We start from the raw sequence: 21,508 nt of genomic DNA, 5'->3' as shown, positions 1-21,508 counted from the left end.
GTCTGTGAGGGTCCAGCCTCGACAGGGTCTGCATATTCCAGGGAAGGGGTGTGAGGATTAGAAATATTAGATAGGAGGAACAGAGATATGAAAAAAAAGGAACAGTTATGCAGAATAGAACCAGGAGGGCAGTCTAGTGAATACTGAATTCGCCCATGTTTATTTTCCATATGCTTACATACCCCAAGGGAGTAAGAAAGTAAAAGACTGCTTTTGCATGATACAAAGAACAAACAGAACAATTACTTTATTTAATACTTGAAACATCAAGCCACTGTATCCTGAGTTAAGTATTCTGTTGTTTAGGGAGGACATGCAGAGACTACACCTTAGACCAAGTATCCTATAGGCAGCCACTCCCTGGGTCAAACTTCCTGTCTTATACTTGAAGGAACAGGAATAGGTTTGAATTCTCTGATCTTCAGTCAGGGTGGAATGGATTCACCTTTGTGGGCCATCTCAATACCAACACCAAGTAACCACACCCTAGGTCAGGACTGCTTGTTTGTAGCCACACCTTAAGTTAGACCTCTGTCAATAACTTGGAAAGAGCAAGTCAAGGTGGATCGGACCCACTTCTGTGCCTCCACACCTGCTCATAGACCATGTAAGGGCAGCAGCCTCCCGGCTAGGAACTTTGACATCGCACTCCCCTGGCGCCTCTCCACGACAATCTTGTCCTCTCATCAAAGTCCTTTCATGGTAGAAGTTCCTGCAGGAGAGAGGGAATAGGGCTACCCCTCCCCTCTTGGCTTTTCCTGTTTGGAAATGAGAAGTTAGGCACAGTGAGCATCTAGGTGGGACATGTATGATACTGAGGTGAGGGGAGGGGAGAAATTGAGCAGTCCTCTGGCAGACAGGGTCTCTTGTGGGCAACTTACCAATGTAGGGGGTCATGGAAGGACAGGGGCCAGTCACACAGCATGTGAGCAAGGCATTTATAGTGCACTGAGATGCCTGAGATCAGGCAGGCTAGGGAGGAAGGAAGGAATCCTGGGACCATGTCAGGCTACTGCAGCGGAGAAGACTCCTGGTTCCATCCACTAAAAAGGATGCCTGGAAGTCGATGAAAGGGCAGTTCTATCTGTGGGGCTCTCATTTTCAATGAGCAGGGGAGAAGAACCCCGTTCTCCTTCTCCTTAACTGCCAGGTTCTTTCCTCTGCTTAGCCCTTTCTGCTTTATTCATTTTGTAAATTTCTTCCTTTCTCATTATTTTAACTCATAGCCAAAGGAGCTTTATGAAGTATGTGTTGGCAGGTGATGGACCCTCATAATTGTGTGGAGTCCTGTCATACACCTCTTTATTTTCTTATATGTTTCCCCGTAGATGGGATTCCTTTAGCTTTGAATTCTGAGTCAGAGAGTGAAGTGTATTTTTCAAACCAAGACTCAGAAGAACAATCTGCAAAGAAAGCCCATATTAGGAACAACAGGGAAGATCCTCCACAGAGAAGGGAGGCCTTTGTAAAATGTAGCTTGAGAGGCTAAGATGTGATTTTCCCAAGTCTAGGGCCTTCAGGTAGTGCTGGGTGCTGGTCAGCCTTAAAGATCTGTGGAGACACACCCTTCAGTGCCTGGAAGGTCACACCAAGGTGAAGGTGCAGGTAGTGCTGGGTGCTGGTCAGTCTTAAGGATCTGTGGAGCCACACCCTTCAGTGCCTGGATGGTCACACCAAGGTGAGGGTGCCTAGGTGGGAAGTGTGAGTGACCAGAGTCCCAGCGCTGTTAGCAGCTGCCAGTTCTGGGTTAGAAACTGAGTATCTCAGAAGAAGTGACAGAAGTCAAGAAGTGGGCTTATCTGGGGTTTACAAAGTTACCCCAGGAATGTGAAGACGACAGATCTCAAGGAGGGCACTAAGAGCTGGAAGCAAGTCAAGAGGGTGTGTGTGAGCATTCAACCAGAAGGCAGATGACCCACACAGCAGAGCTGGGCTCCCTCCGGGACAGGAGAGCCTCCTAGCCAGGACAAGAGACTCCAAGCTGGCACCTCCTCAGGAAAAAGCACCTTGATGTAGGGGTGAAGTAACTGTAGGGCCTGGGGTTTCTCAGGGTACCATAGCAGCTTCACAGCAAACCCTAGGGGTACTCAGAACGGAGCAGAGGTGCTGCGCTCCGTGGGAAACAAGACTTCTCAGTCTGTGGCTGTAAAGGTTGGAGACAATGTGCTCCGGTGAATGGTGCCTCTGGGGACCTTTCAGTAAGGTGAGTCCAGCTCTTGACACATCTCCATGGGCAGGTTAAGGGCATGCTGAGGCCGAAGGGCACAGTGGAGAGCTTCCTAGCCACACACACGGTGGCGGGTTGGCTTTGAGGAAAGTGTTGCACCGTCAGAGAGGGAAGTGAAAGTAGCTTGCATTTGTCCTCAGCCCAGTCATCATGGATGAGTGAGGAGACCAGCGGAGAGGCAGGATAGCTCCAGACTTGGGAGGGGCCTGCCAAGGGTACTCCCTTGTGCTGCAATGGCTCTTGAGCAGTTGGGAGTCTCCTGTCAGGTTCACTGACCTCTGGAAACCCCTTGAGACAGAAGCCCTTTCCTCCTCTGCTCTGGGCTCTCCCCTATCCAGCCCTCTGTGGTAGCTTCACTGGGCGCTGGGTTCTGTCCTAAGCCCCTGTATGCGGGGGATTGCCACTGAGAAATGGATACCTCAGGAGCCATGGGTAACTTTAAGACCTGGATTTACAGAGCTGGAATGAGACCAGAAAACTTACTTCTTCTAATGACATAAGAATCCAAACCAGAGGGGCTTGCTGAACCTGGTTTCTCATGAAAAGTGATGTCAGACCATTTGTGAAGGACACCAGTGTTGTGAGTCTGGTGGGGATAATTGACCCTGATGATGCCAAGTAAGCTCAGAGTAGCCAGGCACAGTGTGAGGACTTGGGGCAAAAAAATTAGCCAGGATACTATGCAAGCAAGTACTCTACCAACTCAAGTACATCTGCAGCCTACACGCAACCAGCAAAATTAAGTGTCTGAATGTAAGGTTGTATGTGTCTATGCATACAGTTTATTTAATTATTCTAATTTATTATAATCACATTAGCAAGTAAAGGTGAATGTCTTAAAATCCAGGACCCTGTGGTGTTTGAAGACTACAATGTGACTTTGTGACATCTCACACCAGATCAGTAAGAAAGGTTTATATGTAATATATTAAGGTGACAATCACACCAATTCTAAGGGAGCAGAAACCTGTTGAGATAGCCAAAAGTCTGTTTTTCTTCCTTCTCTTTTCTTTTCTTATATTTTCTATTCCTTTTCTCTTGTCTTTCCTCTCCTTTTCTTTTCTTTAATATAGGTAAAAACTCTTGCCATTTTTACTGCCAAAGACAGTAAAGCATAATAAATTTACAGGAAGAAGCACCCACAGAATACCCTTGTATAGACTCTTAAAATATACTGAAGCCAGAAATTGTGTGTTCTAAAGTCAAGTGATGTAGTTCGTGGCAAGCAAGCCCAGTGCCCCACACCAAAACAGAGAGGTTTTAAGTAGGATAAAATAAAACAGACATTTATAAGTTAATCAAGACAGTTAATTGAGATGGGAATTATTTGTACTTGTGAATTTCCATGTTGTTCCACCCCCACCCAGATCCCTGTGGCTTTTTTCTCCTCTTACCAGATGTAATGGAGAAGAAAAGCACTAAGAATTAAGTGACCCCCTCCCCAGTGTGAAATTGAGACGCAGAGCAACTGTCCACTACTCCTGGAGAGCTGCTTTGGTCCTGAGGTGGTGCTGCACTCGGGACCCAGTGACTCCCTGTTTCCATCATCCTTGCCTTCTTGGTTCCAGTTCCGTCTGCAGTTGACTCCCAGTGAAGCAGTGTAGCAGAGCTGTGCTGTAGTGGAAGGTGCTCTTGCCAGCAGTGTCCCAGGCTAGTCTCCTGTGGTTTCAAAGTTTCCCCTCCCACAGAGGTGTAGACTCTGTTCCTCCGGTGCAGAGGGACCCTCAGCAGCCCCATAGTTGTGAAGCCATCTGGGAGGGACTTGCCCGCTGCCACCTGAACCTGGTCCCATGCTCACTGGCATCTGCATTGGTGGAGGGGGAAGGGGGAAGGGGGGGCTATGGGCCCAGGATGACGTGAGGGTCTGGAGCAGCTGCTTCTGCACACTGCCCCCCATGGCCCTGCCCTTTGGCTTCATTAAGCAGCAGCAGAATGGAAGCCTGAATACCTTTTGTGTCCTCCGCCCCTCTTCTCCCAGCCTCAAACCACTCCTGTGCTCTTCTGCTCTGAGCCTTTGTTCTGACCCCCGCCCTGGGGAGGCCCTGCTTCTCCTTGGTGCCCACCATCCCCATCTGTCAGCTCTCTGTGCTCGGACCCCATCCTGGCCCAGGGGACGAACCCCGTCTGAACGCCAGGCTGAGTCCTGTGGCTTTCTCCCCCGGCACACTCCTCCGATTTGCAGTCATGCACATGTCTACTCGCCACTCTTCCCATGTGACCTGCCCTCCCTCCTGCTCTGGGCTGAGGCCAGCCTGAGTTTCCCAGAGGGTGGCATCTGCACAGTCTGCAGCACCTGGCAGGGGCCTGCAGGTGATCAATGAAAACCAGTCGATAGGGTGAACCAATATTGATGCATGAAGAGTCGCTGTGCAGGGAGAACATTTCCAAGTCTTGAAAACCACGGTGCGTGATTTCTGGAGTCTGGAAGAGTGTGTGAGAAGTATTCTACAGACATTGCCAGTGAGGATGACGGTGGTGACAAGCGATTGCCATCGCCTTGTAGTAAAAAGAATGCTAGGCAAGAAGATGGGGGAAAGTTCTCGTGGAGAGCGCCCGTTCCCAGCCTCATGCTGTGTCACGCCCAGGCTGCCCCCCCAAAAGACAGATGATTGATTTTTTGCTGGATTGAGTATTTCTGAGTCTCTGAATATGAAACTGAGGCATGCGCATCCCCCTATAGCACCTGGACGACTCCCAGCATGACACATTCAATGTCCCCTCTTCTCCATCTGAAGACCCCACGTGCAGGTGAAGCCCAACTCTGCCACAGGTTATGGGAAAGTGCATGTACTTGCTAAGTTGTTTTCTCTGCAACTCTTCCCTGACTTCAAGGGGCTGTTCCCCAGGAGAAATGCAGATGACCTCTTGCAGGAGAAGGCTGTGGTTGAGCTCTGGGGCATGTTGGTCAGTAACTTTTGGCAGTTGCTGAACATGCAGAGTGACTTAATTTCAAGTCCTCACCTGCAGGCCCTGGGCTGCTGCAGGTCAGAAGAGATTCCTGCATCTTTAATACTTTGAAGTGGGGCAGGCAATTACATTCCCAGCTCTCTTCCATGGCCGTGGAGAGTCAAGCCATCTCTCACAGATCAGACAGGAAGTTTGGGTTGCTGCTGGCAGGAATTGGCTCCCATCCAATTGGTGGCTCTTTCAAGGACTCACACTGCACCCTGGTGTGGGGTGTCCAGGACCCCCAGAGTATGCTGCTGTTCTACCTGGGTGCCACAAGCAAGTATCCTTTGAAGCTCTGATTGTGGCCCTCCACCCTGGGGTCAGAAGACAGGCGGGATGGACTGAAGCAGCTCAGCCGTGCACAGAAGAGCATGAAGTTGCCTGCAGTAGGGATCTTGTCTTTCTGTTATTCGTGTCTGATGTGGCTGAGAGTTCCAGACTGAGGGAAGCAGTGGAAGCTATCTTTCTCTTGTGTCAGTTAAAAACGTGTCTGTGTTGAATCTTATTTGAGAAAACATCTTGTAAGAAGGGGAACATTACTCACTTCTGGTTGATAATTGCTATCCCCGTCGTGTTTCGTTTAGTCACAAAGCTGGGGTGTACAGGACCTCAGATCACACAGCTGTGTGTGCACTGCTTCAGAGCACAGGGAATCCTGGGAGGCCAGGTGAGTGTCAGCCTGGCAGCGAGGCGTCCTGAGCAGGCGTCCTGCTGATCTCAGCCCAGCTCAGGGGTGGCTCTGAGGATGTCTTCCTGATGTGTAGGTATACCAGCATGTGCCCGTGTGGAAGTATAAAAGCTTATGTGTATATTGGGCACCTTGAAGCCAAGAGCTTCAGAAGAGATCCTTGGACGTGCCGGCCCCACGTCAGCTGGCTGGAAGCTGGTGGTAAGGGGGCACCATTTAGGATGAGAATGGGTCTGGGTCTGTCACAAGTACGAATGAGTGACACTCGGCGCTGCTGTGGCTTTTTTTTTTTTTTTTTTTTTTAGCTTGAGTAAGGAAGGCAGTGGTTGCTCTATCCACAGTGCTCATCAGAGAGATTCTTTAGGAGTGTTTGTATAAACTAGCCAACCTCACTTAGGACTGAAAGTTCTCTTCAGTTCTCTTCCACAACCTTTAGTTCGGATGACATAAAAGTCACTGAAATGACATTATGCTGTGAATGAGACGTAAGTCAACAAGAAACCCTCATGGGTGTTCTTTCTCACCCCCGAAGGCGGCACCTCCCAACCTGCCCTTGCGTGCTTTGTGAACGTCACACTGAATATAGAACATGATTAATTTTAAACATGCCTTCCACTGGTTATTTGTGTTATAAAAGTATTACGTGTTCAAATAGAGAGCACAAATGAGAACAGAGTAAAAGACACCTACGACTTGCCAAAGCCGAGTCTCCTACCTGGATCCTGCCTGACTGCTTCCTTAGGCTGGATCCTGCAGTCTCCTCACATGAGGCCGGGGAGCCTGGGGATCTTCTCCACCACTTGGGTCTGGCAGGCACCAGGGGACATGCTGCCCTGCCTTTGCTCAGGAGCCCCGCCATCCCCAGGGCCGCTGGGCTCAGGGCTGCCTCTTAGGGCCTTATCCAGCTTGCAGAGTAATTGGCCTCTCTCCCGCCCAGCACATCATAATGAACCATTTTCCCCGCGCCTTTGTGTTTCCTCCTTACTTTTGTCCCGTACTACTAATTATGCTCCCCCAATAACCCTAAAAATCCCAGGCGGCCTTTGTGTGCACACTCCGTCAGGCACAGTTTTGTGCCGATTGTTCCTCGAAAGGTGCGGGAGCGTTCCCCAGCCTTTGTAGTCCTGGTCTTTTGCCGGAATTTGAGAGTGACAGGTCTTTTCTCTGGGAGTGATTCCCGCTCTGTAATTTTCCCCGTCAGACGCAGAGCTGAGAAATGAGGCATTTGCTTATTGTGTGTATGGATGGATTTCTGCCCCCAGAATCCTATTCAACTTACTTTGCAAATTGTGCTATAAAGAAGCATAAAATACTTGGAGGACCCTGCAGAAGCCTCCCAGGGCCTGAGCTCAGCGTGGAGCAGAAGCAAACGACTGCACAGCAAGAGACAATGATGGTTTCACAAGGCTTGTGTGCATCTCTGTAAGCTGAGTCTGTGTCCTTATGCCCCAAGGTCCTCTTCTGGGTGGCATAAGCAGTCCAGAGCTGGTGCAGACTGCAGGGACCCTGCACATGCTAGTCTAGAGAGACAGTCTCCAGTGCCCCGAGCCTGTGTGTAGGCCGCAGAAGACACCGGTGGCAGTATTTGGGGCCCAGTGCCCTGGGCTTGCGCACTGGCCTCTCCGATGGGCTCCAGATGTGATGAAAACAGTACTGTACCCCAAAGATCAGTGTTTCACAATTGCTTACAGGAGAAATTGGCTGCAGGGCACAGACCCTCCGTGTCTTACCCTTCCTAGCAAGCCGTGTGTATGCCATGTGGCTGTCTTAAAATAGCACAGCTCACACTGCTATGGTTTAGTGATATAGATTAGAAGCTAGGAGGTGTACCAGTCATGGCAGGGTTGGAGCCACAGCCCCACACCATCACCTGCAGCAACTTGAGGAGTTCTCTTAATCTTTTAGGAAGCTCGACTCACATAAAACCAGATACTTGGCTTTTCTGCAGAAAATAATTGCAGGGTGAGCTGTATGAAGCAGAAATGGAGCTCATTAAAAGACTTTTTTTCAATTTAAAAGTTTTTTTAATGTGTATGAATGTTTGCCCTCTTTATGTATGTGTACTACGTGCAAGTCTGGTGCCCTCCAAGGCCAGAATAGGGAGTTGGATCTTTTAGAGCAGGAGTTACAGGTGGGGGCGAGCCTCATGGGGATGCTGGGAACCAAACCCAGGTCTTCAGCAAGTGTAGCAGGTTCATTGACCACTGAGCCCATCTCTTCACTCCCTCATGTTCAAAGACATCCTTTTAAACATGAAGTTTCACATGAAGATAAAGACAGCAAGGCACATCTGAGGGCATGGGCTTGGGCTCCTCTGACCTCCGGAGTTCCATCTCTGAGGGTTGGTAAGGAATCTAAATGATATCACGGGGTGTCCTTTTGCTTTGGGTAGGATGTGCTGAGACAGGACAGCGTTAGGTCACAGGGTTACAGAAAATCTAAGAATTTTTTTACTTTAACAGCTTTTTTTTTTTTCTTTGCGATTCCTAGAAAATTATTTGGGAAACAAGTAAAGCCACACTTGGAGGCCATACAGACCTCGGCCTTGGGCACAGTTGATTACTACCTTAGCATAAACACGTTCTATGGAAGAGGACACCTCTGTCAGCAGCCATCACAGCAGATGCTGCTTACGTCAGAAGCTTTGACTTCTTAACTGGTCAGAGGCTCCAAGCAGACCCCAGGGTTAAGGCCTCCTCTTCTTCAGACTCCACCCTGGAACTTTCCCTGTCTTCCTATGCTGACTCCAGGATTATAGAACAATTGTCTTTGTTTTCTTTTTAAAGCCTAGTTGTTATGGCTGTACCTGGAAATGGGTAAATAGAGGGGCTAGATGTCAAAATAGGTGTGATGTGGGTGAAGCTGCTGTCTTGATTCAGTAGGGACAGCCCTCAGGGGTCCTTGGCTTCATGGGTTTGCAGCATCCTGGAATGAGTGAGAGTCTCCAGACAGCCAGTTCCCTCGGCCAGTGGTACTGCCCTCCCTGTGTGTCTGAGAAGAGCTGCCCTTGACTGAATGCTGAGCAGGCATCAAGCTGTGCTCTGTATCACACAGGCACCAACTTAGATCCCCTCAGAAACCTGCCAGAGGAGCTCTGTTATAGCTCCCACTTCACGGAGATTCACAGAGTGCGTGCACTGCCACCCAGATGTAAGCTACAGAGCTGGGACTTACACGTGGACAGTCTGCTGTGGAGTCTCATCCTAAGTCACCACACACCGCACTGTAAGAGCCAATCTTGCCTCTCCCTCAGACCAGTCTCTTCCCAGGAACAGATTCCACACCCTCACTGAAGTCTCTAGGGATGCTTGCCTCCCAAGAGCAGAAGCCAGTCACTGACAATTGTCATCTCGGGAGCCACATGCAAAGTCACACCCTCCTTCCATGGCTAACCTCATACACTTCTTGTTAGGAGCTGAACACAAATCGCCCCTAACTTCCTTGACAACTTTCTCAACACGTGAGAGGCCACCAAGAAAAAAATCCAGGTGCTCTAAACTAACTGACCTCTCCAGAAAGACACAGAAAAAGCATCCTGTCCCAGACATGGATACTGTTGTATAGATACAGGGCCTGTTCCACACAGACCTGAACTCATTCTAGAAAGACACAGAGTCCTTTCCTGAAAATGCCCTATGACACAGTGTTCCCCTATGCTACGTGGGAATATGTTTTGGTTTATGTACTGGGGCTTTTTCTTGTTGCAGAATAATTTGGATGAAGAAAAAAGATGACAGTAAAACACAGCACACTCTCCCTTGTTGAAGGCCAGCCTTCTGGGCAGCCATAGCACAAGCTATCTGTTCCTGTTCTCGGTGTGTACAGGGCGATCTGAAAGGAAGTCTGTGGGCTCCTCTTGACCCTACAGCATCACCTGATACCCAGAGTGTCCTGTCAAATGGGCTTTTCTTTCTCCTGAGCAACCAATCACCTGTTGGTTGCTGAGTCATGAGCTGCTAGGAAGCGCTGTCTGTCTTCCTGTGAACTCCAGGCTGTACTGACAGCCCTGGGCTATTTTCACTGAAGTGATGTCCCAGCTCACAGATGGCATCTTTGATAATTACTAGATTTTTTTCTAGAATTTGCATATATGAAGGAGTCTTTTTCTTTCAAATTACGGTGGCTAGACACCAGCCAGCCTTCCATTCAAGAGAAGACCTCTTTATCAAACCCCTTCTGTACGCACAGCAGGGCTTATGAGCCCAGGTGAAGTCCTGGGGCTATCAAGGAGGTGGAAGGTATGGCTTTCTGGGCCCATGCCTCCCTGGGCAATGCTCTGGACTTGCCTGTGCACCTGAATTCTCCTTTAGGCATTTATAGAATTAACCCGGGACTCTATTCAGGGGATGGTTTGCTGCCAAGTTATTGATGAGAATTTCCAAACACAGTCAGGCAGTCTCCAGGCCTACTTCAAGCATGTCCATGAAGCTTAGTTAATGTCACTAATTATCTTTTGCTTGGAAAAACTGTCCCCCTCACAGCTCTGCCTGGACCCACTTCTCAGACCATAACCTGCAGGACATGTGAGCTCTCCATGGTGTCCTTGTTACTTGCCCATAGGTGCCTGCAGCGTGCGTGACATAGCCCACCACTCCCACCAGCACATGATAAGTGTAGGTCATATGAACACAGGAGCACACTGGTCACAGGCAGTGCCTGCAGGATGGCTACAAAGGCTGTAACTTCAAATCTCTCTGCTGTAAATGTTTGTGCTCGCTCAGCCTTTCATCCCTGCCTGCAGGCAAGGAAGCCCTGCCATGGTTTGTCACTGTGTGTGTGTGCTCGTCCTCTCAGGTGGGGAATGGTGTTTCTAGAAGGAAGGACGCAGCAGCACATACAGGCTGCATAGGCCAGTTTTCCAGTCACGGCAGGAATACGGAAATATCTACACCAGCTAGGGTCTGCATGGAACAGGACCCAATAGGCAGAGGAGATGACACAGTTGGCAACGTTGTTGCCAAATGAGCATGAGAACATGGGTTTGGATCTCTAGGACTGTAAAAGCCAGGTGCAATGATGCATTGATGTATTGCCAGCTCAAAGAAGGCAGGGAAAGACGATCCTTGGGGCTCAGTGGCCAATCAGCTAGCTCTAATTTTAGTGAGAGACCCTATCTCAAAAAACAAGGGAGAGTCCTGGTCTGGTACCTTTTAATTCAACAGCTGGGAGGTAGAGGCAGGTGAGTCTCTGTGAATTCCAGACCAGCCAAGGACACCTAATAAGACCCTATCTTGAGAGAGAGAGAGATGGACTGACTTTGACTTCTGGCATATGTACACATACACACACACACACACACACACATGTACACACACATATGTCACACATGCATACACAGGCCTTACTAACAGGCCACATTGTTTCCACTGTGATGTAAAGTACAAACTTTTTCTTTCAAAAAACTAGTTTTGAAGTATAGTACAGAGAAAAGACAAAATGTGGCTTTGTGCTGTTAATTAAGAAACCATGGCCGGCCCAAAGGACAAGGCATTAGGTCAATCTCCAGCTCCTCCTGCTGTAATCAAGACATGAAGCCATCACTGTCCACAGTGGTCTATAGAAGGGCCTATGTGGGATGCAGCTCTATACAGGCTGCTAAGGAATACCTGGTGACTAAGTCGCCCAGATCCCCTCTTCCAGTTGATCGATAGATTCAGAAACAAGCTTGCACATCACAACACACCACACGCTCACACATCATATCACACCACACCACACGCTAGCACACCACACCACACCACACCACACCACACCACACACTCGCACATCACACCACACCACACCACACGCTCGCACACCACACCACACGCTAGCACACCACACCACACCACACCATACCACACCACACGCTCATGAGACAGCTGGGAGACAGTCAGCATTGGTAGGGAAAGCATCTCAAAGCTACGGAGAGATGTTTGCTTCTCTTCCATAGATGGAAACATTAGAAGTTGCTGCTTGCTGCTTCATAGACCCAGAGCCTGTCTAGGGTGTCCATAGTCCAGGCTTCACCCTGAATATGTTCACTGCATCACTGATATAGCTTTCATGTCCACATGCAATCCTTACACCAGTGCAGCCTCACAGGCTGGCTGCTACAGGTTCCCAGGTCTCAGACTGGAAAGACTGGGAAGATGAGGCAAGAGGAAAGACCACCATGTCCCAGGTGACCAGGTCCTTGTCCCAGGTGACCAGGTCCAGGCCGCCTTGTCCTGGGCCAGACTGTGGTGGCAGGTTTGGGCAGTGTGCAACCAAGAGAATGATCATGGCATGACACATGCTGTCAAAAAATGTCTAAGGTGCCATTTGGGACCAAGTGGTCCCTGCCTGGGCCAGGGAAGGATTTCGGTACAATGGCTTCCCCCTAACTGGGTAGAAGTATTGTCACAAGGTCACAGTCAGCCCCTGGAAGCATTTCTTCCCTAACAAGCAAGAGAGGCCATGTGGTAGACTCCGGGATTTCCATAGAGGTAGAGAGCTGGGCAACTGACTCCTGAGCGGATATGAGCCATGCAGAGGCAGTACATCAGAGCAGCGTGAGCGAAGATGTGAAATGTGTCGGTGAGCAGTGCGCCACAAGGGAAGAAGAGCGCCATGCTCCTTCACCTCTGCTGCCATCTTTCTGTGCCAGCTCAGCATGGCAACCCTCTCCCAGAACCCAGCCTGTGACCTGCCCTAGCGTCTCCTCCACAGGAGCTGTTCAGGAGCGGCCCCTCCCACGGGCCCCATGACCATGCCGCCTGTGAAGGCCCAGTGTGTGTTCTTAGCAACCTTTCTTTACATCTTTGCCCAGCTCTGAATGTCCTGTAAGCTCAGGGAGGTCAAATCTGGGATCCTCTTTCAAGTGATGAGCAAACAAACGGCAGTGAGCACCTGGCTGTGCTAGGCGACTCCTCGGGATTCTACAGGGTTTTTTTGTTTGTTGGTGTCTATTTTGAGACAAGGGCTTTCTACGGCTGGCTATGTAAGGTCTCACTAGCATATTGCATCTGTCTCCCCAGTGCTGGGATTAGAAGTGTGCTGCCGCATCCAGCTATTTAACCCTCCACAACTGTGAACTGTCACTGTTGTCACCTTTGACAAATGAGGGAACTGAGGCACAGAGTGGTAAGACAGTGTGCTCACATCCACACAGACCTGTCTGAAGCCAGATTCCAAAGCCCAGCCCTCTAGCTCCAGGCACTGTGAATTAGTGGATAAATGGGTGTGCGTCCTAGAAGTCAAGGGGTCAGATTGATTCTGAAGCCCTCTGCTCTGTTCTGGATCCTTGTCTATCCATCATGCTGTTTCTCAGATATCCTGGCTGTCTCTGTATCTTCAGGGCAGCTCTGTGAAAATGCTAACCCTCTCTGGCTCATTTACCGGCTCATGAAAGCCTCACCAGGTACCTCCGTGACTGCCTTCACACGCACCAGGATATGGCCCCATGTATTTCCTGATCCCCTCCACGGCTTCACACACCAGTGCCCCCAGCCCAGCACCCACTCACCAGCTGCACCCTCTCATATGCCATCCCTTCCTGGAAGTTCAGTGTTTTCACTTTTGATCCTCCTGCCTCTGCCTTCCCAGTGCTAAGGTTGCCAGACTTCTGTGGTACTGAAGACAGAACATATGTGTTTCATGCATGATAGACAAGCACTCTACCCACTGAGATACATGTCCAGCCTTAGAGGACTATTTTACCATTTACACGTATGCTCTGCTCTGCTGGTTGATGCCACAGAGCTTTCTCTGGGCTAACATGCTGGACTAAGCGTTTTATATGCATGAACTTTTAATCTTTCTTGACAACTACCATTTCCTGTTTTGAAGAGAAGAAACTAGGATTTGGGGTTTTAAATGGCTTACCCAAATTCACGTAGAGCATATGTGTCCCAACCACGGTTCCATGCAAAACTGGGATCCTTTGGGGACCCTTAATTCCCTTCAGGCTTCCCTCGTTGTTTCGTGGCCTACGTACACGGCCAGCGTGACTTCCTGTGTCCTTCCCCAGACTTGGCCTGGGGCACACTGAACCTCTCCAGAGCTCTGTTCTGTAAGGCATTGCAGAGCCTTCTCCCAGGGTCCTTTTCTAGAACCCAGTGGCAATCTTTCTATGAGCATGAAGTGAGTGTGCATGCACTTAGGTCGGTAGAGCCCTGAGAAGAGCTCTCTTGGGGACCGTGGCAGTTTGTTGATTGTTCTGCTGTATTTTTGAGATTGCCAGAAAATTAGCTGATTTTCCTTTCTTTTCTTGGTGTTTCTTTCTTTCTTTCTTTAAAAGAGGAACCCATTGGTTAAAAGCTCTCTAAGGCAACAAGCATATAGAAAAATAGAGAAAAGGGAGTGTCAAGACCAAATGTTGGTCCTGCTACCCCTTATGGCAGAGGCCTTCCTACGCTCTGAAGGTCTCACTTTCTAGGGTTCACCTTCCCCTCTCGTCATGTCCGGGGTGCCCATGATGACCTTCACCATCTCAGTTGCTCTCAAGTCTCAAGGCTTATGTGAGCCACCAATAGCAGGTGAGGGCATGGGTGTCTGTCTACTGTAGAGAGCTAGCAGACGGGGGTGGGGGGATGGTCTTTGTATTTCTGGTGGTCTCTGTCTGAATGAAGCCAGCGACCTGGGGTGAAAGAGATGAAACTGTGGTCGTAGTCTCCCACCTTCTGCCTTCAGGAGCTAAGCAGGCCTCTGGTTCCCACTGTTTGTTGTGTGGCATTTTATTCTTTTGGCTTCTGGGCGGCGGGGTCCACCACCCACCTCTCAAATCTCAAATCAATCACATATGGAGACTTATTCTTAGTTATGAATGCCTGGCCCTAGCTTGGCTTGTTACTATCCAGCATGTCTTAAATTATCCTGGCTACCTTTTACCTCTAGACTTTTATCTTCCTCTGTTTCTGTATACCTTTCTTTCCTTCTGACTCCCTGGCTGGCTGGCTGGCTCCTGATCTGCTCCTCCTCTCAGGTTTCTCCTTCTGTTTATCCTCTCTGCCTGCAGCCCCACCTAGCCATGCCCCTGCCTCACTATTGGTTATTCATCTCTTTATTAGGACCATCAGATGTTTTAGAGAGGTGCAGTAACACAGCTTGGCAAAGTTAAACAAATGCAGCATAAACAAAATAATATTCCCCAAGACCTGCTGGCGAGGGCATGATTCTTTTTCCTCTGCTTTGTGGGGCTCAGCTGTACTTTCTGATCACCTCTTCATGACACTTCATGTTGGTGACTTGAGTCAGTTTTATCTTCTCCAGATGTAGAAGGGCTCATTGTGTCTGGGAAGCTTCCAGAATGGGATCTTGCCAGTCAGAAGGTGAGAGCTGGAGGGTAAAACCAAAGGTCAAAGTCAAGGGGTCATGTTGCCAAGATCCCAGAATCATTGTCAGAATGGGAGTTGTTTGGAGAAGAAGAAAATCCCAGACTGAAGGTGTCCCCACCTTATAGTAGACTCCTGGTCTCCCATGTGACCTAGGTTCTAACAAGAAAGGAAGATTCAAACTTTATCTATCTGCGTCTTTGTTCTTGACCAGAATAAGACAAAAGTGTGCTTTAGAAATCTATGTGGTGATGGGGGTTGTGTCTGCTCATGGGTATATAGGTGCATGTGTGCATATAGGTGTGCACTCACACATTTGTTCCTAGAGCCAACTTGCCTCAGGGCATAAGGGTGGTGATGCCTCCAAACACACTAATGGGCATGGGCTGTATAAATGCCAAGAGCATGAATTCTCACTCGTGTGAGCCTTGACTAAGACTGAGTAGGCAAGGAGATAGAAGATTGGCTTGCGGTTCTGGGGGAGGTACCAAGTAGGTTTTCTTGGAGCTGCTAACCCCTGACTCTGCCCCTGGCTGCCTTGCAGGAGCTATGCCGCCAGCGTATGTCTGTCCGGCCACAGGATCGGCCTGAGGGACCACACACGTCACGCATCAACAGTGTCTCTTCCCAGTTCAGTGATGGGCCAATGCCTAGCCCTTCAGCTCGGAGCAGCACTTCATCCTGGTCAGAGGAGCCCGTTCAGTCTAACATGGACATCTCTACAGGCCACATGATCCTGGTAAGGCTTGCCTCCTCTAGGGCACTTCTGACTTCTGGGAATGAATGGCAGGCACTGGCAGGGTGTATGCCGTCTACTGTGTCCATCTGTCAATTGCTTCCTGACCTCAGAACTTGCTAGTATCCCTCTAGGAGTCGTGGATAGAAACAAAAGGTGTGTTCATCACTGAACTTTTTCTGTCCTGCTTAGAGCACATGCAGGCATGATCCCTTGGACTTGAGATGAAGTTCTTGGAATGTATGCCTTCTAGTGTTGGCTGTGTGTGCCACTCCGTTGGCTTTGATTAATAGTAAGTGACTGCAGACCAGGCAAGAGTCATGTTGATCAAGAATGTTCTGTGGAAATGCTTCAGGAGTCTTGCTAACCTAGACCTGAATGGACGTGTGCAGCAGTCCACTTCCCAGGGGACACATGGCCACAGGAGGCATTCCCTCGCTGTGCTGTTTGTGACTTGTCCTTGTCCTGCTTGCTTCTCTTTCTTCTCGAAAGGCGGATCCCAAAATGCTGTTTTGGAATACAGGCAATGAGGAGAGAGTGTCTAACACCTGGGGCAGATAGCTTATCATCCGCTCGGTAGATGTGTCTTATTCCTATTTTATTCTTGAACAATATATTAATTGCCCATATGTGTGGTGTTTGGTGCCTGTAGTCTTTTATGGTGACAGATGTCCTCCTAATGGACAGCAGTGACTGAACTTAGATCTGGCCCTTCAAGGACTTTAACATTTGCCACTTGTAGAAAAGGAATCGAGAAGTCCAGAAACGCTGAGATTTGGTGCTGGCGTGAAGGAGTCAGTACATGGGCTTGTCACTAGCGGCTTGTTTCAGTTCGTGGGATCTGACTTTGGGTCACAATTTGGTAATACCTTGTGTCTGTGTGGTATATGATATACATTTTTCAAGAGAAACTGTGTTTGGACATGAAAAGCAATTCTGAGTTCAGCAGGAGGGACTCAACCTTTAAGTAGCCAAGATCTCACTCTCCTCAAACAAGGCAGCCCAGGCAGAGGTCAGCAGTGCCACCGGAGCCCAACACAGGCATTTCCTGAATATAGTCATGACTTCACCCACCTACCACACTAGCTCTAGAAAGACATTCAGACCCGTGCAGGTCCTGTTCACCCATTCGCACACCCCACTTGCCTAGATTGTAAGGCCCAGGGGAGCCAGCATGTCCAGGAACGATTGCTTCCATGGCAGGATATGTGGCTCAGCACCTCCCAGGATGTAAGCCCAGAGGCAGGATGACCCAGTCGCTGTGACCATGAGGGGCTGGGTCATGTGGTGGACTCCGCTTTCTCTGCACCCACTTAGTACAGGCTGTGAAATGCCTCTCAAGCTTTAGCAGAATAGGACTGGCCCAGGGTTAAGGCCAAGAAAGTAAGTTTCCAGCAAGCCAGGGCCAAGTTCATGCAGCTGCCCTGTGTCGCCCCTCTCTGCACGGGCTGTGGAAGCCTTTACAACTGATCCTGGCTCGTTACAGCTAAGGGGAAGGTAATGGCAGTGATCAGTCACCCTGACCCTTAGTGGAAAAATGCTTGCTAATTGGCCAGCTGGCAAGGCAAGCTCACTAAAATACGCGGCAAGGATGAGGAGTGGACCGTCAGGTGAATCACATTCAGTCACAGCCCTGCTCCAGCGACGGAAGCATAGGGGCAAAAATGTGATGTCTGAGCATCCGAGCATAAAAACTGAAGAAAAAGATTGTGAGACAGTGCTTCCAGAGGACCTGAGTTCAATTCCCAGCACCCACACAGCAGCTCACAACCATCTTTAAACTCCAGTTATGCAAATCTGATGCCCTCTTCTGGCCTCCCAGGGCACTCCACACATGTGGCACATAGCCATACATAATGGAAAACCATACAGACACATAAAATTTAATTAACATTTTTAAAGACTGAAGGGAAAAATTTAACAAAAATGTTTCAACTTCAGACGGGCAATGGGTATACCCCATAAAGCCATGCTGACCCAAAAATGACCACCAGGACTCATCACTAACTGAATATCTCCTCTGTGATGCTGGGGTACACAGGGGACAGCAAGCGTGACTGCTGCAGGCAGGGCGTCAGGTTTGATCCCTGTTTTCCATTGCTTTCCCCACCCAGGTTGGCCTCAGACATTCCATGTTCTGTAACTTTCTGCTAGACTATAGAAACAAGACCCCTTGGAGTCACTGTCCCATCAGAGACTCACATGGGAGGACAAGGTTTCCACTAGATAACACACTGAACGTTACTGAGCTATGTCACCCTCAGTGGACCAGCCATAGTGCAGTCACTAGCAGAAGAGCCCAGCACCACCAACCCCAGGGAGGACCTCCGTGATCCCTGGCTCTGCAGGTAAAGCAGTTGTCAGAGGAAGCACAGAGAAGCTGACAGCCTGTGTGTGGAGCCCTCAAGACAGAGACAGATGGACTAGACTCATTGTCAGGGCTCTCCTGGGTGAAGGGCACCCAGGGTTCTGACTAGAGCAGAGGTACCAATTCTGGTATGCCATAGAAGCCTGCCTCGCTTGCTGTCTGCTGGTTCTGAGTCTAATGTCACATCCACCACCTCTGCCTTACTATCTGTACGGTGGGCTAGGAAGTAGCACCTCTTCCGGTCCCTGAGAGTGTGAAGTGGGATGGCTTATGAGACATGCCCACAATGTACCTGGACACCAACTACCTGCATCACAGTGAGGCCACAAAGTTTGCCACCCAAGGCCACACTCTGCTTCTGCTATTATTGCTCTTGTCTTTATTTTCTTCAAAGGTGCCCTCTAAAATATTTATTTTTGATCAACATATTAATTGTACATATGCATGGGGTTTAACATGATACTTCAACATATGCACACAGTACATGTTGATCAAATCCATTCTCTCCTCGTCCATCCTCCTCAGACCTCTGGGCACTACCATCTAAAGTCAGAATGAGGGCAGCAGCCTCAGTGCAGGAATAGAGAAAGTGTGACTTTGATACCCAATAGATCTCCAGTCGTTGTGAATGGGTAGAACAGCAAGACATCATATATATAGTGGACTAAGCCAGACAGGGAGGACAAGCACCACGTATGTGCTCTCTCTCATGCAGAAGGAAGTAGATTTAAAACTTCAAAGTTTCTGGGACTGGTGAGATGACTCAGGGGTAAAGGTACCTGTCATCAAGTGTGACAACCCAAATTCAATCCTTATGACCCCACACAGAAGGTGGGACCAACTCCTGTTGGTCAGTCACCCTCTGATCTCTACAAGGGCACTGAAGCATATATGTATGCACACATATGATATACACTAAATAAGTACATAAAATGTAATAAAGTTTCTAAGTTTCTGCTGGGCATGGTGGTGAATACCTTTAATCCTGGCTCTCAAGAGGCAGAGGCAAGAGGTTCTCTGAATTTTAGATATCCTGGTCTATATAGGGATACACAATGATACCCTGTCTTAAATATATAAACAAGAAAACAGATATTTATATTTGGCTTTTTAACAGGTGTTTTAAAAGTAGAACTACCATAAAGTAGAGCTACATCCGTTTTGGGAATGTATCCAAAGGAATCTCATCAGCATGCAAAGAGACAACTGCACATCCATGGTCACTGTTGCACTGTTCGAAACAATCAAGTTACAGAGCCAGGCTGCATGTGCATTGACGGGTGAATGGGTAAACAGAAATGTGACACACGTGTAGGGAGAGTTTTCATCCGCTGTAAAGAAGAACGGGACCGTGCTAGCTCTAGGACCTGGAGATAGTCATGAGAGGCAGGTAACACTCAGACAAAACCACCCGTTTCTCATACGCAGAACCTAGATTTTTGAAAAGACATAAGTACACATGTAGAAGAGGAACTAATTGGGAAGAATAAGGGTCTGGTGGGAGGAGAACAAGAGAGAGTAATTGGTGTGACTTTTGAAACAGACAGAGATACAGACAGCAGTGAGCCCTATAGTGCTTCACAATTAAAAACAGACAGAGATACAGACAGCAATGAACCCTATAGTGCTTCGCAATTAAAAACAGACAGACAGAGATACAGACAGCAACGAGCCCTATAGTGCTTCACAATTAAAAACACCAGATACTTTTATTAGGATTCCAAGTTTGAGGGCTGCACAGTTGGCTTAGCAGGTAAGAACGTTTGCTGTACACACGTGAGGTCCTGAATTCAGATCCTAATCCCAACTTTAAAAAGGCAGAAGTGGCTGTGTGTATGCCTATAACCCCAGCACTATGGGGGGACAGAATGACAAGAGCTAGTGACCTCCAGGCTAGTGAGAGACCTTGTCTTAAATAACAGTGCAGAGAACCCAAGGATACCTGACGCCTTCCTGGCACTTCTCAACACTGCACAGGTGCATGAACCCGTGCACTTGCACATACATCACACGCATACCCACATTTACTTAAATCCTGGTACTCACAGACTGAGGCAGGGGAACTGTAAGTTTGAAACAAACCTGGGCTGTACAGCAAGACTTTGCCTTAAGAAACCAAAATTTTTAAAAGGAATGAAGAGAGGGAGGGAAGGAGGAAGGAAGAAAGGAAGAGAAAGAAAGGGATGAAGGAAGGGAAAGAAAAGGATAAGGAAAGGAAGAAAGAAGAAATGAAAGAGAAGGAGAGAAAGAGAGAGGAGAGAGAGAGAGAGAAAGAGAGAGAGAAAGAAGGAAGGAAGGAACAAGGAAGGAACAAAAGGAAAGGAAAGGAAAGGAAAGGAAAGGAAAGGAAAGGAAAGGAAAGGAAAAAGAAAGAATACAAGTTAGTTTTGAGGAGCCCAGAGGAACGGTCTTGTTCCCCAGACTCCTCACCCCAGCTGCTATGGAAGATGGTCTGCCTGATGAAAAGTGGGGTAAGGGGAAGAAGAGGGGTGCCGTGTTGGAAAGGGGGAGCAGAGGCTGGCAGGGCACACAAGCCCAAGCCGGGTGGCCAATGGGAAACGTCTCATGCTCTTCTAAAGAAATGTTCACCTTGTGGGATGCTCAAGTGAGTTCAGAGCTCTAAAACACTCCCTGCTGAGCAAGGGCAGCCACTAGAGTAACTCTTAAGGACTGACATAAAGTCACCACGGTGGGTGTGGGGACCCACCTTCCTGATAAACCCTTGCTAAAGGGAGAGGTGCAGTCTTGAGTTTACTCACCAGAAGATCCGTTCTTATATTATGCCTGCCTTCTTCAAGGGGGATGTTTCTGTGTGGCTGGCCGCTTGCCTCCTAAGGTTCACTAATTACTTGTGAGTCAGCCCAGCTTTACAGCAGGAAAGTGGGCGTGGTGTACGTCACATGCAGAGGGGCAGGCACTACATTGGGGCCATCATTAGAAAATGTCACTTGGTTGCTTGCTCACTTGCTTGGTGCCACTGGCTGGGAGCCTCCAGGGAATGAACATGTGCAGAACAACGTGGGTGTATTCATCTCTGTTGGGCCCACAGAGCTCACTGAAGGAAAGCATCCTGAATGCAGACATTTTAAGAACACTGCACTTGAGGACAGAGGCCTGGGTCCCCTGAACCTTCACAATGACCAGCTCCTCTGAGCCTCTGTGTAGTACTGTCCCTAGACGCCCACCAAGCAAGACCCAAGGCTGAGCCCATTTCACAGATGGAGGCAGTGAAAGCAAGAGTACTGGT

At 48.8% G+C, this 21,508-nt stretch overlaps 1 protein-coding gene across 1 annotated transcript in view; it reads left to right on the top strand.

Moving 5' to 3' along the window:
* The window catches only part of Ptprn2 (protein tyrosine phosphatase receptor type N2), a 722,848-nt gene that overhangs the window by 616,002 nt on the left and 85,338 nt on the right, over positions 1-21,508 (top strand). Inside the window, exon 14 of the mRNA XM_057782319.1 lies at positions 15,702-15,896. Within this exon, the coding sequence (XP_057638302.1) occupies positions 15,702-15,896 (195 nt within the window). The remainder of the gene's footprint in view (positions 1-15,701; positions 15,897-21,508) is intronic.

The sequence above is a fragment of the Chionomys nivalis genome, chromosome 10 (assembly GCF_950005125.1).
Source record: "Chionomys nivalis chromosome 10, mChiNiv1.1, whole genome shotgun sequence".
Classification (NCBI taxonomy): Eukaryota; Metazoa; Chordata; class Mammalia; order Rodentia; family Cricetidae; genus Chionomys; species Chionomys nivalis.
This window is presented reverse-complemented; position numbering and strand designations above follow the sequence as displayed.